This window comes from Syngnathus floridae, chromosome 15 (assembly GCF_059516105.1).
Source record: "Syngnathus floridae isolate MCC-2025c chromosome 15, RoL_Sflo_1.0, whole genome shotgun sequence".
Taxonomy (NCBI): domain Eukaryota; kingdom Metazoa; phylum Chordata; class Actinopteri; order Syngnathiformes; family Syngnathidae; genus Syngnathus; species Syngnathus floridae.
Window position 1 is genome coordinate 5215468 of NC_142427.1, and position 16725 is coordinate 5232192.

Sequence of the window (16725 nt, forward strand, 5' to 3'; positions counted from 1 at the left end):
CGTTCCAATGCAAAGTGTAGCAGTCATTTAGTTCAGCAGAAATTGATCTAGTAAGGTTGCTGGTACCTCGATCTTGATGGATGTGTTACTTACTGATTTTGACGTGCAGCAAGGCGGATTATTGCTGCCAGGTTAGAAAAATGAGACGCAGTTGAATCATCCCACAAAGATGTCTTTCGTCCAAAATGTTCTGTCCCCTCAGAACATTTGGTTTTGCTTTCCAGGGGTGAAAGCTGGAAGGCAAAAAGCCAGTTGGGGTTTATCAGAGATGCTGGAGCTCTTGCTGGAACTCGTGTTTGTGTGTGCGTGTGTGTGTGTGTGTGTGTGTGTGTGTGTGTTTTGTGCTTTGATGGCTCTTTTTACTGCCAAGCTTTGGAAATGTGCCGCTGTGATGTGACTCCATTACAGCTGGGCTGCGAGTCAGCCTCCAAGAACACTGAGGTCGACGCTTCGGGGTCTGAAAAACATGGCTGAGCTACACAACATGAGTCAAGAGATTAACTGGCAAGACACCAGTGCCATGAAACGGGGAACAACAGGCAAAACAATATGGAATGTGACATTTCTGATTTGGGTTTTACGAGGTGAAGAGAAGATGGAAACTCAATTCCAGCAATAACCAATAGAATCGTTTGGACTGACCAGAAGAACGATTTGTGTAGTGACGAAAGAAAATGCAAAGCACTCGTTACTGATAGGAACTGGAAGAGCTCGCCCGGACACGAGCCTGAAAAATTCTGGGACAACGTTTTGTGGATTGATGAGACAAAGCTGAAGCTTTACCAAATTCCCTCACATGCCGTCTTCTGAGATGACCTCATTAATCTTCATGAAAGTAACAAATGATGGCTGCAGAGATTTCGTCTCAGAAGTCTACAGAAACATTTTGTCCAATAGTTTAAAGAACGATGCGGCAAACTTTTTGGCGAATGTGGTGAGTAAGTGACCCAACACACAAGGAATTATCCATCCCTGCCTGCTCACTTTAATATTGTAAATAATTTTCCCTGTAGGCCAATTCAAAAGTGTGACGAATTTCGAACACAACTGTTTTTAATTAGTTTGATAATCTTTTTTTTATACGCTCGATTAAAAAGCCTTTCATAAATCGTCAAGATTTACACCACGGCTAAATAAAAGAACGGCAGTATAATATAAAATGGCAGCCTTCAGGTTTTATGTGTTGTAATGCCAGTGATGATGCAATCTGGGTGTTCAGCTCACGTTCTTCCATGTAAGGAAGGCTTTCGTTCTCATTCTTTATACTTTTCTTTTTTCTTTCAACTACGAGGCCCATCCATGCTTAAAGAGCAGCTGTCCCGTGCAAACAAATTTTGTAATGTACCCCTGATAGAGTAAATCATGATATTATTACAGTACAGTGCCAGTTTCCTGACAGGCCTCTGGTGCTATAAAAATCCTTTTGGTGGAACCTGTGTGTGATATGTTTAAAAAGCCCGAGTTTTATGACAAACTTCCCTCAGTCATTCCAAACAGAAGATAAATCCTGTACTGCTTCAAGTTGTTGTAAAAATGAATCAAAATATTGCGCTTGTGCTCCCAGTGTCATCTGGCACGTGAATGGGCGTGCACTGCCGGAAAGTGCTGCTTTTTGAAAAGAACTTTAGTAACGCGCGCTGCTGGATGTTGTTTTACGAGTCCTCTGTCACTGCAAAGACGGAACACTTAATGCTGGGACTCGTCGTGCTTTCGAATTTAGGAGCAGACTTCCTGCCTGTGCTACTCTGGGACACTTTTTGGACTTGTGTGGAGGACATGTGCATGCAAAGCAGGCAAATGTATATTTCCATGATTCATAACTCCTGTATGCACACACTTGTGAAAGGTGTGTGACAAGCAAATGTGACAATATCCACTGTTGATTATCTGGCCTGGTACCTGGGGGGGGTCCAAGCATATTTCAGGGGGTGCAGTGCCCCCACAGCCCCCCCCCCTCTTGCTCCGCCATTGAACAAGCGGCTGTGGAAATATTATCCAACAACTGCCTGGAGAATGTCTGTCTGGTGCACTTACAACCAGGTGCTTTCAATCTGCTTCCCCACAAGATAAAATGTCCTTACATGGAGCTCTGTTGAGTCCAAAGATTACTATTGTGTCATTTATTTCTTCATAAATAGCAAAATAAAGCGCTCTTCATCACCAGGGTTCTGAGTTAATGGAAACAGGCTTGCTGGTTTATTGATCCCGTCATTCCAGTTTTCAAGTCATTTCTTCAGAACTCTATACTTTGAGCTGAGAAGAAATGGAAATGAATAAGCTCCTCTCCTACACGTGGAGACTTTACAAGGCTAGCGTCTGATGTGAGGTTTACCTTTCTATTAAACAAATCTATTTTAAGTCAGAAAATGTTACATTTACAATGGTAGGGCTTCTAATTCATGCCAGATGATATAACATCTCAAATTAAGGCAGATGTACAAATACATGGAGACCATTCCAAAGATTCTAGGTGATGTCCACTTTATGAATATTCCTCATTTTAACCTCTGCGCAGAAAAATATAAATCCTGGTTGCAAAATGACACGTGGAGCTGTCTAAACCATACTCGAAAACAACATTTAGTTTGAGTTCTGTTGCTAGCCAGCGCATCAACACTATGTCATAGACTGGCCCGCACATTGCCGTGTGCATGTTGTGTGCAGCCTCCCCCTGCCAACTTGACTGACTCTCTCCCAAAAGAGATTGACAACACATTTTACACATAGTTGCTGACCAAGAAATGACACGCATGGCCGCGGTTGCGTTCGGAGGGAAAACTGGCATCAATGTTGTGCTGCATATTGTTGTCAAATAGAAGGATCAAGTGATTTATTTTCAGCAAAATGATATGAAAGTGAGACGTTTGTATGGACTGACACAGAACACGTGCTGCATATTGTTTCCATATTTGCTTGGCTCACTCAATTCACCTTTGGATATATTCAGCTTTTGGCTTAAGTCTATCCATTTTCACCCAAAATCCAGTTTAAGATGAGACCTCGGCAGATAAAGCCAAAAACAGACGAGGTTCCACCTCATCGGTAAACGCTAAATACTCACGTTGAGAAATCCCACACGACAGGTAAACAAGCTCATGCACCCGTAGCTAAAGCCAAACTGTGGCAAGGTTTCTATTCACTGGACCTGAATTTGACAGCTCTGGTATGTACACAATGAAAAAGTATTTATTTTCAGCACATAGGTTGAAGCATAAATTGTCGGCTGTACTAAAGCGTTGCTTCAAGACGCCAGAGCTTATGTGACTTTTGGTTGGAATGAAAGCCAACTGCAATATATTGACACACTTTCCATTTACATCAAACTGACAAGGAGCTGATGTGGGAGTAATTATGTGACTCAGAATTATAGAGAATCTTGGAGTACAGTCCAACATTGGCCATCTCTCGGGGCCTTCCAATTAGCAGCAAGAGCTAGTGAGGAGCCCTGAGTGGGGAATTCCTGGCACATTCCCGTTGCAGTGTTAAGAGCATTGGCATTGTTTGCTCATTGCTATGGGCCAATCTCAGAACTATTTTTCTTGTTAAGTGCAAACCCTGTTGTAGATTGGCAATGTCCAGTATCTGAATGGGGGATGTTCCTTCCTGTTTGCTTTTTGGTCTTGCTTTACTGACAGAATTACCTCCCACTCCAACTTAAGTAAACTAACTAGTTTAACTACACTGATTGCAGCTGCTGCTGGTCTCCCTGCGCAGGAAGTTGTTTATGTCATCTAGTGGGATTATTTAGAAGGTGAATATCTGTCCGTCTGCACGTACAGCTCTGTTTGGGCCAAAACATTGTGAACAGACGCTGAGGTCGTTGAGTACAATGCTTGGTTTTACTCCATAACAAATAAAAAAAATAGTTCACTTGTCACTTTATGATGTTACCTACTGAAAAGTTGATTACTGCTATTTATTGCTGTCATCATCTGCGAGTGGAGCCAGTTTGCAATCATGCGCGTCCCTTTTTTTTTTTTTGTTCCTGCTGCTTAGATTGAGCAACACAGAATAGTAAATGAAGATAAAATTGTATATATTTTTTTATTTTTCCCTAAAGATTTCCTCAAAATTTGCCAGTTGTGCCATTCATTTGCATTCTGGATGAGGATGCACAATATGTCTTCTCTACACAGTATGGAAAAAAAGTGTTTTGCATCTTTGGATCTTTCAGAGGTGGTTCCACAGTGTCTTGGGGCAAAATCTAGAAACTTTAATTGCATGTGAACAGCAAGTTGACACATTGAGTGACACCTTATGTAATGCTATACAACTCATAGCGTTAGAATATAAATGCACAAGTAAAGGCATACACAGATTCCGTTTTGCACATGCCTTTGGAATTGTACAGCAAGCGACACCTTATGTAATGCTATACAACTCATAGCGTTAGAATATAAATGCACAAGTAAAGGCATACACAGATTCCGTTTTGCACATGCCTTTGGAATTGTACAGCAAGCGTTGATACCTCACGCGATCATCACTCTCCTCCCAGAGCGTAACAGCCGTGTTGATAATGAAGATTTAATGTCTAATTTGATAAATATTGTGCAAAAAGCATTGCTCAAAGATTCAGACCAATTTCGTATTGTTCTTATTTTCACCATGAAACACTTAAGAAACGTTTTAGACCACAGCATTAAAATTGGTTTGGCCAACATCGAGATGAAACAAAAGCTAACGCTTCCAACTTTTGTGTAATGCTGATAACTTACAAAAAGTATTAACATGTGCACTGCAATATTTTTACATGGCAGATGAAGACAAGATACCTCTGTAGTTTTGCCAATTCCATGTGTCTTACATTTAAGGTTCTCTTCTTGCAGTGTTGCATAATCTAAATCAGCGGGTGCACAGATTAAATGCCAGCAAAAAGAGGTCAAAGAATTTACTACTGGGCAAAACAACAAAATCAGCCCCTCATATTTTGTTAGCGTCTCTTGAAAAACTTCATTTACTTGAGCTGTCTCGACTCAAAAATATTGGAATGTCAAATCGCAAACAATAACAGGAGCCAACACATTAGTACTTACTTACATTTAGTAAAATTAAATTAAGCAAATTAAATTCTGCTGCAAAAATTGAAATAATAAAATGAAACATTCATTCATTCATTTGATTAATACATTCCAAGGTTATTGAAAACCAACAAAATTTAAATTAAAATTGAAAAGATATTTTCGTCAAATACAAACTTGAATGATTTAAAACAACAACAAAAAAAGTGACAACAAACCTAAATTTTATAAACCCAATTATAGCAAAAATGGCCTTTGTTTTCATCCTTGTCAATTAATATAAATAAGCGTTCAGGGTTGATTTTGTTTATTTTAGTACTAGAAGCAGGAAGGTCGTTTCTTCATGTGGGGCTTGCCGACCCTGCACGAGTTTTTGCGTGCAATAGTAAGACATTATGAACCACGTGTGTGCACACTTAAGAAACTTTTAAATGATCGCCTCAAGGCAAGTCTGTGGCTACACACCTGGAGAGAAATACGAGGTGGAGAGTGAAACTTCCCAAATACTTAAGAGTGTATAACTGTCATTGAAACCATCACATGGAATAAAGAAAGTGTGCACGCAGATCACAGGTGGAAGTTATAACTTTATTAGACTTAATTGGAGGTTTGTGCAAAGGTAAAAAACAAATGATAGGACAAGTAACAGCGCTGCACCTGCAACCACACTATGTTCCATCTCAACTAAAGAAAACACAAGATAAATTCTATTTTTTTTTTTTTTTTTTAGTTTTCTGGTTTTGGTCAATTGATTGTTACTGTCGTGTGTCGGCACTTTCCATCTGACGCCGTTGTGGTGCATAATCGTTCATTTGTTTATTTGGGAGAATGAAGTGGGAGGTGACAGGTGGTGCTGAGTTCTGAGTGGGTTTTTTACGTTTGCTATTACGGTTTACTGCCCCTACCATGAAACTTCACAGCCAGATGTACATTTTGTACCATTTAGTGGGAATGCGTCTTTACATGTGGAAATGTTTTGCGTGTTGTGAGCTAATGACTTTCACGCTTGTAGTTGTTGCGCGCATGTTACACACTGCATTGATTACTTCTTGGTTCGTTAATTAGGGCAGATGCATGATGGATTTTCTATTTTGTCATTTTCCAAGATGGAGGGTTTGAATGTTTATGTTCGACTGCTGTCCGATTTGAACACTGGTGTTGCGCCACACTTGACTGAGGGCAACAGCAAGATATACGTAATAGACCATTTGAGCCTTGGAGAACAAGAAGGGAAATTAGGATTTTCTTTGAATGAGTCACAGGGAGATTGGTGGGGTGATGTCAGGCCAGTCCTCACAGCTGAGCGAGTGTGTGTGTGTGCGTGTGTGTTTGTGCGTGCGTGTGTGTTTGTGTGCATGTGTGTGTTTGTGTTTGTGTGTGTGCGTGTGTGTTATTGGTGTGTGTTATTGGTGAGTTGGCACCGTGAGTGTCACTAGGGCCTTCTGGACCCAAGCTGTTGTTTCGAGCTCAGACTAGCACACACGCAACTGTACAACGTTTCATCATTTCATTAGCACACTCATAGTAAAATGTTGATTTATTCTAACAGTAACACTAGTCACATGGCCTTCAAACTTATTTTCCTTTTTCGAACAAACAAGTCTCGTCTGCCGAGTGGACTGAGTGCAGCAGTTGTCCTTAGCGTAGTCTGAACTGATAAATGTTTAGTTTGTTATGAGCTCTGACCTTATGAAACAAACATCAGCCACCTGTTCCTTGGAGGAACCAACAGTAAATATTTGATCTGGAAAACAATGGCACATCATTTACAACTGATATTACTCGTTTTCGCATTTTGGTGCTGTGACGGAAATACTACGTGCTGTATGGAAATGATTAAGTTTGATTAGGGTTTTTTTTTCTGACAAATAGTTGACATTGAACCATTGATGATGGCTTCCAGGCTTGACGCCAAAATAGACAGTTAGCCAATGAGGAAGAATATTGAGTACAAAAACATCATCGCTCTTATCCACCCCGCTATGACTCCATTTAATCTCAACGGACTGAAGACTAACATTGGAAGACCCAATCAATCTGTTTATGACTCATTTGTTTCAGTGCATGTAAAAGTAAAGCCCCACACATCCAAACATCCTGCTCAGGTGTCTAAATACATTTGGTGCTTTTGCTTGCGCTACCTTTCCAAACGATCAATCACTACTGAAAAACACAAAACAAAATCAGACAAAAAAAAAGGGGATCCCATCCAAGATGATAATTATGTGATGTAGATGTGCAGACATCAGCCAAAACACTCAAAGAAAAAGAAAAATAATTCCTGTTTCACTGCTGTTGTGGGTTTCATTGGATTTTTTGTTGTAGGACTCATCTCACAATGAGTCACTTCCCAAATGACCCACTTTTTTTTTTGTAAAAATAACCAGGAACGCTTTGTGTTTAACCAAGAGAAATTTGATTTTTATTTCACCCACTTTAACCACTTCAGTTTGCTCTCTTTCATCCTAAACGCTCCTGTCATCATTGAAAGGAAGCGTAATGACATTTTAATCTTTGATTGGCTTTTTCTTCCTCTCTCTCTCTCTCTCTCTCTCTCGCGCTATTTCTTTCTCTTTTTTTACGCAATTGCAACACAAGTGTAAAAGATTAAAAAGTGCTAACATTGGTGACAATTCAGTCATTGTGCATTACCTGATGCTTCCTTAAATGAACACCAACATTTATTTTTATTTAAATCTATTTGATCCATTTTTGCAAAAGTCAATACACCACTATGTATTGTATGCTGTTTAACTTGAAGAATATGTTTTAAATGATAAAATATCATATTGTTGATTTAGTCTGCAGCATCCAAACAGCCTTCCCGCCATGTTGTTACCAAGCTGAAGTCTGTGACCGTGTTTTGCCTCGAACACAACACGGCGCCGTGGCACTGAATGAGGAATGTAACATGTTCTCTGTAGTCTCATGTGCAACCCGGAGAAGCAATAAAAGGGCCCGTTTGCTGCAAAGTTCTCTAGGAATTCATCGGTCTGAGTTAGTGCTGGGCGGTATAGAAAAAGAAAAAACATGATATAGGCCATTTTATGTCACGAAAAGGATTTATCCAGGTTTTTTTTGGGCTTTTTTGACTCGTATGGAAATTGAAGGCTTAGAATGAAGCACTCTGTGTCCTCTGTTGACATGAACTCCAGCACTTATGTGATCTGGTAATCTGGCACATTGGCTCAGTCCCAAACCACACCTGCACTGGGATGATGCGAAGACGGCTGTGCGCTGAAAGGCCTCTGAGCTGCTGTGACAGCTTTAATGAAGACATCCGCATCCGTTTTGTATGAACTCTGAGTGACGCCTCTGGCAGCCAGCCAGGCGTAGCCTGTGGGTCAATGGGCGTTGAGTGAAGGACACAAAAGATATGAACCCCCATCCTTGCCCCCCCCAAGACATGTGTGCACTTGATAAGCGTGTGGATATTTGGTCATGTTAAAAGTACAATGACAATAGTTCCACTGGCTCAGCAGAGATGCATTAAAAGTCCTGTGCGGTACTTTCTTTATTTTGATTTTCAAAGAAGCCATCTGTTTTGAATTGTGACTTGTGAAGTCAAAGAAATCTGATAAGAGTTGTACAGTCAAGCACATCTGCAAATACACACAGGGAAATGCGTGGAACAATGGAATGACAATCTGGCGTTGACAGAAAAACAAAAAGTATCGTCAATGTTGTGCAATTGCACTTAATGAATGGATCACAATGGAATGTCAATTGTTTCCCTAAAGTTCAAATTTTTAAAAGCCCTAAACACACACATCGACTTAAAACACAAGTATCTGAATATGATATTGTTATTATTTTTGTGGTTTCAATTTGCAGTGATGTATTAGAACAGTACTGCAGTATAATGTGAGATGTGTAAATTCTTTGGTTAGCTCAGTTAGCGTGCTGCTATAGTGAGAACAAAAATATTAGGAACAGCTGCTTGACAGTTCCACACCAGTGCAGATAACAACCACAATAATAAAACATTTTACTATTATTATTGAGCCTTTAAATTTGATTCGCATGCTCACACAAAACTTACACGTGCTCTTGTTTTAGCAGGGGGGTGAAACAGTCAAAAAGATGTCATGTGCCTAAACACGAAAACGACAATTCTATTTAAACAAGTAAGAAAAGGTGTAGAAATGCAACTGACGTCATACATCACTGTCGTGGCCGACTGGTTTCAAAAGCAATCATTAGAAAACATGAATGAGGAATGAGTTCACCAAATACAAAAGTTTTGTTGAGATAATTAATTATTGTGTAACATTGCAAACACTGCCAACTGTCTTTATTAAACCTACCACATGATGATAAATGTGTATCATCTGCATTTTTTTTTGTGCTAATGCCCTGAAACCATTGGCCACTTTGGCGCAGGCTGGTCGTTTATGGCAAGCCAGACCTTGTAGCTGGAATGTTGTTGTCAGAATTCAAAGTCTTCCAAGGCGTTTAGTTCAACAACTCCCCCCCCCCCCCAATCCACAAAAAAAAAAAAAAAAAAAAGCTCACTGTGTCAAGACCTTGACTCCAGGGACCATTCCCACTCCCCCAAGTTACAACACCAACATCAATCATACTTAATACTTTGAAACAAAGCAGCACATATTGAAAGACCTCCACCATTGTTTGTTTTTTACCATCAGACCCCTTCCCCCCCAGAGGAATTTATCGAGACAAAATATTCGGGGGGAAAAGCAGCTCCAAACCATAAGGAATTTCTAATGACAGTCCCGACGTCTCACAATCTGTTAACGGCAATAAATAATCTTATGAACAGTTTTGCAATCGGCATTTGGCTTCAGAGTCTCATTCCCTGCCAAGAAAAATAAATTATTATTTTTGACAGCGCTGATAAGGCAATTCAGTGATTTAGTTTTGTAATCATTTCATAATTTGGCCCCTTTGGAGAATACCTTCTCCTGTGAGACTAAACAGCTCGTCTTGAAGCATGTTGTTACTCATCGCTTCGTTGCCAGACGAACACAGACAGATTTTCGGCTGTTCTTTTCTTTTCTTCCCTTTTCACGAGAACACACGTGTATGCAATATCAGCTAAAATATAAGCTGACAAAGATTATCTTTGCAATCTCACTGAATATTCACCACTAGAAAGCAATATGACAGTCCTGGAACTTTTCAGACATGCCTAAAAATGTTTGGTTCTTCTTGGTGCGTGTTTTTTTTTCTACAATCTACTTTTTATTTTTTCACTGATGACAACCAAACACTTTACGTGCAGAAGCAAAGAACTGCAAAGTGAGCGAGTACAAACTAACACCCTCTTGAGGCCACTTGGAAATAGTTTTTATTCTTGTGATTTGTGCATGACGCGCACATTTTGGACAGTGTTAACAAAAAACAACAACAAATGGTGGGGTGAAATATATTATTTCCTCCTTGGTCTATTTTACAAATAAATCATTTCAGCAGTTTTCACCATGTTAATACGCAGTTTGAAAACTGAATCAGAAGTGGAATGCTTCCAGAGGTGCTCTTTTAAAGGGGTGAAAAGGTTGTGTGCTTTCTGTCTGAAATGTTTTGAAAGAGAAATGTGTCCAGAGATTGATTGGTCACAGCCGTCCTGGGTTGATCAATATTGATAGAAATCAGACCTTCTTTGAGTGTGGTTTGAGCAAGCGGGGTCACCAAAAAGAGAGAGCATGTTTATAAAGTAGACATATTCATGTGGGGACGTAAAGCAGACTTCAGCTCAAATTGGTGCGGGTTCCAAAAAAAAAAAAAAGGAGGTTGGGGGGGTCTTCAACCACCTTAGCCTCAAACCAAAACAATGTGACGCTCTTGTTTCTGTCAGTCATAATGTGCTACATCCTTGCGCACAAAGGCTGTCTCTTGTTAATAGCTGCCTGTACTGGGACTGAAAACAAAACAAAGATGTCATCTATTTTGGTTCAAAGCGGAGCGAAAGTGTCATATTGTGACTCTGGATCAAATTGAAGTCCATCATAGTAATTAGGCGTCCCGGAGTGAAGGTCAAAATAAGCAGGTTGGCGCAAAACGCCTTGAGCTGTGACGTCAACGACAACACAAACAAAGTGCTGTCCCGTATCATTTAGGATGTCTACAGCTAACATCTTTTGACGGATGTTCCAGGCACCAATGCAAAGAACCCCCTCCCCGCCCCTTCCCCCCTCCTGTGAGTCACCAGAGGTGATTTGTGGGCGAGGACTTTTCTTGCTATGTTGAAGAAGCAGCAGTTTTTCATCAGTAAACAATGTTGCCTCAGGGGAGTGGAAATACTTGCAGCATAAGAGCTATAAGAATGGGAGTGGGGGGAAATTCTTGAAAAAAAATGTTTCTACTGAAATGAAACATGTTTCCGTGCATTCGATAAACTTCATTGATGTTTATTTTTGTGCAATTATCAGCGCTAGACTTGGCTTTATGACCACATAGCCGAAACATTAACACCAATGCCTCATTGGTGCTAATGAGCAGATGTTAGCGTATTAAACACGTCTTTTCGAGGACCGTAAAGAGCAACTTAAAAGTTCAAAACAAAATAAATTGCAACAATGAATATGATGATACGTCGTATGGCAAAGATGTTCTTCTGCCAACTGGCAACATCTGGTTTCTTGTTTTTTTTTATATATCATTAAATATTTTTGTATTCTGAATGCATGGCCAAAAAAATAAAATCCTCAGTTTTGATTGGCTCTTAATTCGGTGAGCGACTGACTTTCTCGTTCTTGTCAAAGTCAGCGCGGCTCATTTTCTTGATGTATGCACTCATTTAGGTTACATTTGTGAATTCAAAGGAGGTCAGCTCAGGTTGAAGCGCGGCCATCTGTAAAGCAGACGGATGAGTTACACTCTCATTCTTTACATTTGGCAGCCCAAGCGCTTTTTGCAAAAGGCCTAGCGGCAGCCGGCTGCGCTCTCGTAACCTCCGTCGACGGCACGGCATCCTCATCAGCCTGCAGGAGAGTCTGACAAATGAACAAAAATCAGTTGGTAAGTTCTGAAAGTGCTGAATGGTGAATCGCTCCATTGTTGTTATGTGAGCATCTTGAGAGCATTTACTGTCAGGATGTGCAGATTTCTTTCCTCTTCAAAGTGGAACCACACTTGAACACACTGCTAAGATGAATAGTATAGATTTGTGTGTGTGTGTGTGTGTGTGTGTGTGTGTGTGTGTGTGTGTGTGTGTGTGTGTGTGTGTGTGTGTGTGTGTGTGTGTGTGTGTGTGTGTGTGTGTGTGTGTGTGTGTGTGTGTGTGTGTGTGTGCGTGCGTGCGTGCGTGTGCGTGTGCGTGTGCGTGTGCGTGTGTGTGTGTGTGTGAGGCGGGGGGATTCAAACTGTGACACCAGCGATATAACTTTTCTACAGTTTCTGTTTTCCAACTGTCACACATCTATAAACCAAAATGCTCCCTGTTGTCATTCAACTTTTTGTTTCATATGCATGGTTTGGATAGCACAGAAATTTACTTCATTCCAATCCTGTCATTTATGATAATTTATTGTTAGTCTTGGTCAGGACCACCATCAGCATGTCCGCTTCTCTTATTTTCATTCTTTTCTGAAAGGGATCCCGCATTTTTAGAATGCTAAGAGGAAATAGAAAATCTTATCGCTTCTCTCCAGGAACTTACTCTACTCTTAAATACATGACAAATACATGTCTTGTTGGAAATTCCTTTTCACAGAAATGGGCCTTTGTTGCTTCTTTGCGGTTTGCCCCGAGCACCTTTGGCTGTGAGCCATGACGCTGTTGTCGGTCCCATTTAGAAAAACAGACATTATTCATCGGGGTCGTCTCAATCATTACTCGTGACAGTTTTGGAGTTTCACAATCGGAGGCAGACCCCAGGGACGACATGTACCAAGAGAGATACAGCCTTAAAGCACCCACAGACACCTGAGAATCATTTATCAAGCTCACTGTCTGCTTTGCTTTCCTCAACAAGTAATTCCACTTTGGCAATGGAAAAGAAAATCTCTAATATCCAATTAGAATAATTGCATCAAGTGATCGTTTTTTCAATGGAATGTTTTCATCTTTATTGGAAGCGGTAGACATGAAAGTATAGTTGTGATGCTTTGTGACAATACTATGACTCCATATACGCTGAATCGAAGCAAGAAATTAGAAACAGGAAGACACCGGCCGTACACTTTGGCAAAACTTGAGAGAGATATTTTCAAATTTATCCACAAGCACGATTAATGACCGCTGCTCCTTTTGTGATGTGAATTCCAGTTCCCCCCCATGCTGACATTTGGACGCCAACAGGAAGCATTAGGCTCCACTTTTGTTTCACATTGTTTTGAGAGCTTTTTGCATCCACTTTGCTTTTGCTTTGCTCCATTTCGCTCTTCTCCCTTGCTTCTCGGCAGGGTGACCTGATGAAAACATCTTCTCATGCCATGTTTGTGTTAGAGGCCATGTTGGCCAAACAACGTAGCGACAAAAATATCCAGACACACTTCTTGAAAAGACCTTGTTGTTCCTCTGTTAATATTATCGATTTATCAATTGTATGCTTCCAGGTTGGTGGGAATAACTTTTGAAACTCCTTTTTGTTGTTGGTCCATAAAGGCATGGCTGGATTTAGTGTGGAAGGACTTGCATGTAACCATGAGTGACCCATTGAACTCAATCAGGGGTCATGAGCTATCACGTACCTCTATCAGTAACACAGAGTCTTCCCAGAAGAGTGCAAGCTGCTACTATAGCTAAAAGTCTTTTCTTCACATTCCACCTTCTGACCTACATTTCCAACATACCCTCAAATATTGGCTACATGTAGTATTCATTTAATCCCAACAGTTTATTCTACTCATTGTATCAAAGTTTTTCTTGGCTGCACTCCTTTCAGTATGTGTATGTGGATATTAGATTTTTTGTTTCTTTTGTCCAATCAGATTCCGGCCTCCTCGCTGTGCTGCCATTTCTATCTAATCTGTCCAGGGCTTTTGGAATCAGCCTCACTGGGCCAACAATAACATCAGCATTTTTCCGTCATCTGATTGGTTGGTTAGAACCTGCATGGTTCAACAACCCAAAACTGTCTTTAGCAATCTGTAAATACATTTATTAATCAGCATTCGTATGCGTATAATGTGTTTTCGTTAGCTTTGTTTCAAGTTCCTTCTGTTAGCTCAATATTGTTGTCTCCAGCTGCGTGCGTGCTGTTTGATTGTATTTTTTGTGTCGTATAGGTTTGCATAATTGTCGATTGTATTTTTTGTGTCGTATAGGTTTGTATAATTGCAGCCTCATAGTGGTCAAGAGGTAAATCAAGTCACCTGAAGGTCGAGATAGTAAATGCACGGCACTGCATTTGATGAACGTAACATCAGTGCTTTGTTTATCATTTGAGCGTGATGCACCCGTTGAAATTAGCAAACAGAACGTAGCACATCGTGAAGTGTGTGTGACCTTTCAAAGAGCAAGACCACATTAGATGCATTTTCCAGCAGGTCTAGATGAGTGGGATCATACCATCCTTCGCTCTTGTTCATAAATCACAATTTATTATTGGATGTCTGCCCGCGTAGGCACTGCAAAGTTGTGTTTGTAGCACCACGTTGTCTCGGGCCATCAATTAATCAAGTACAATTGAATGGCTGTAGTGTGACTGTACAGTCAAAACGTTTCAGTCAAAAGCATCAGCAAATGACTTCATCGTCCCACTGCTCCCTTTTAAGGTGCTTGACCTATAAGACATGAACTCACTCTGTTGAGAAACAGCGCCAGGTGGCCAAAATCCAAACGCGTTCTAATCTCAAGCAGCAAGACTTTGCTGGGCCAATTTTTAAAGGCATAGGTGGCGTTTTGAAATTGAGCAGATTATTTGACTCTGCCAGGAACTTTGACGTCACGTTGGAGGAAAAAGATGTATTTGCCCTCGAAACGCCTGTGGAAATTAGCAGCATCTGTCAGACAGCATCTTACGACAGTGCAAAAACGTTTGCTCCGTATTACTTCCACAATCACGTTTTGCACGTCTGCCTCCTCAGATGTGCTTCTTGAAAATAAATTTTCATGAGAATTTAGCTGGCGGCGGCAAGTGATGTTTTAGATTACGTTTGAACTGAGCTATTTTTCAAGCAGAATGAACATCACGTTGCATAAAATGCTGACTGTATGTTTTCCCCCAGAATTCAAAGCAGTTAAGAAGTTAGGTCACATTATTTTCAAAAAATACATTATTGAATTTGAATGGCACTCAAGGTCGGAATGGGCCTCATAAATTCTTGGATTATAATACTGTAGGTATTAAAGTAGCAGCTCAAAGCAATGTGATTCTACCAAAGTTCCATCTCAGCCTCAATATGAGCAGACTGAAATAAATGGTTACGGCATATTCTTTCCTGGGTACCAACAAACTAAGTAACTAAGTAGAAAATGACAAATGACATAACCTCCTCCTGTTATTTGGACTACTTTTTTTGTACAAAATCTGACTAAATATCATAAAAGAAAATTAGCTCCGGATTATTTTCAGGCTCATTTTGGAAAAGCCGAAGCGGGATTAAAAAAATCATCTGCAGACACCGGCCCACCCAAAACATTAATGAGTGAGATTATGAGAAAGAAGTCATCTCGAGGTCTTGTCTTTTGATTATTATTATAATCACAGCAAAACGGTTTGTGGCAAATTACTTCCGTCTATTTTTTTAGGCTTGTGTTGTGAATGATAAAAGGGAAGTGTTCAAACAGACTTCAAACTTAGCACATGCACACTACGATGCTTAAATAAAATAAAAAAAGAACTTTATAGGTGGTCATGGCCCCACCTGTGAGGACAGCTTTGAGTTCAAACATCTACAGAGCATCATGTCCTTCTTTTTAGTGCTGTAGTTCTACTTGTACGTCATTTGTCAAAACCCTCCTTAAAATCACAACATTTGCTTGTCAGATTGAATTTTTCTTCTGCTGTATGATGTGCTTTAATGTGAGCTATGAATAAACGGTGTAACATGCACTTAAGCAGATCAAAATATCAGCTGACACATGAAATGGTTTCATGTGCCGTTGACTTGCTGTTTTTGATTAGGAAACTTTCATTGTGTCTTATTATTGGTTTTCTGTAAAAATGATTTGGATGACATCCAGTCAGTATTTTTCTCAAACGCAAACATCTGGAATTGTTGTTCTTTTTATCTCCGAAAAATACAGTAACCGCTGTCTTAGATTGTTGCCTTTGATGGGTGATTTGAGCTGCTATACATCTTTAACCTTATTAAGTTCATATTAAGGACAGTTTAACATTGACTGAAGTTTTGTGACACTAGCTGAACTGTGAATAGATATGAAATATTAACTTTTACATTAAGCATGACGAGGCAGGTGTTTTTTTGTTGTTTAATTTTTGTAGAGTGCTGCTTCATTGTAGTTTTTTAGGATAAAGATTAAGAGATGACAAAAGATAAACACACACGGTAATGTTAGCTTATTCTGGATAGTGCAATATCATTCATTGCTTCTCCCAAATGCTATGGTAAAAAATGCCAGGGCAACTTGGTTAAGATCAACTGTGAGGTTAAACTGTGACTGACATGACAAAGCTAGGAATTTTTTCTGCCCCAACTCCGCCAATGGTGATTGAATCATTTGAATAGTTGGCACTACATGGAGGTCAGCTGTGAATGTGTCACTTCTATTGTTTGTGAAAATAATGCTGACGTCAACACATTAGTGGTGATACTCCTGAGTGGACGTTTCCATG

The 16725-nt window shown here is 40.1% G+C and overlaps 1 protein-coding gene across 3 annotated transcripts in view; it reads left to right on the forward strand.

Annotated features, from left to right (window-relative positions):
- The first annotated feature begins 410 nt into the window (after positions 1-410).
- The window catches only part of LOC148386007 (serine/threonine-protein kinase 36-like), a 33202-nt gene continuing 16887 nt past the window's right edge, over positions 411-16725 (forward strand). For 2 of the 3 annotated variants that reach the window (XM_088398594.1, XM_088398596.1), the window contains exon 1: positions 411-934. In XM_088398594.1, the coding sequence (XP_088254720.1) occupies positions 797-934 (138 nt within the window). In that variant the 5' untranslated portion in view covers positions 411-796. The remainder of the gene's footprint in view (positions 935-16725) is intronic. The other variant, XM_088398593.1, reaches the window with a different exon arrangement.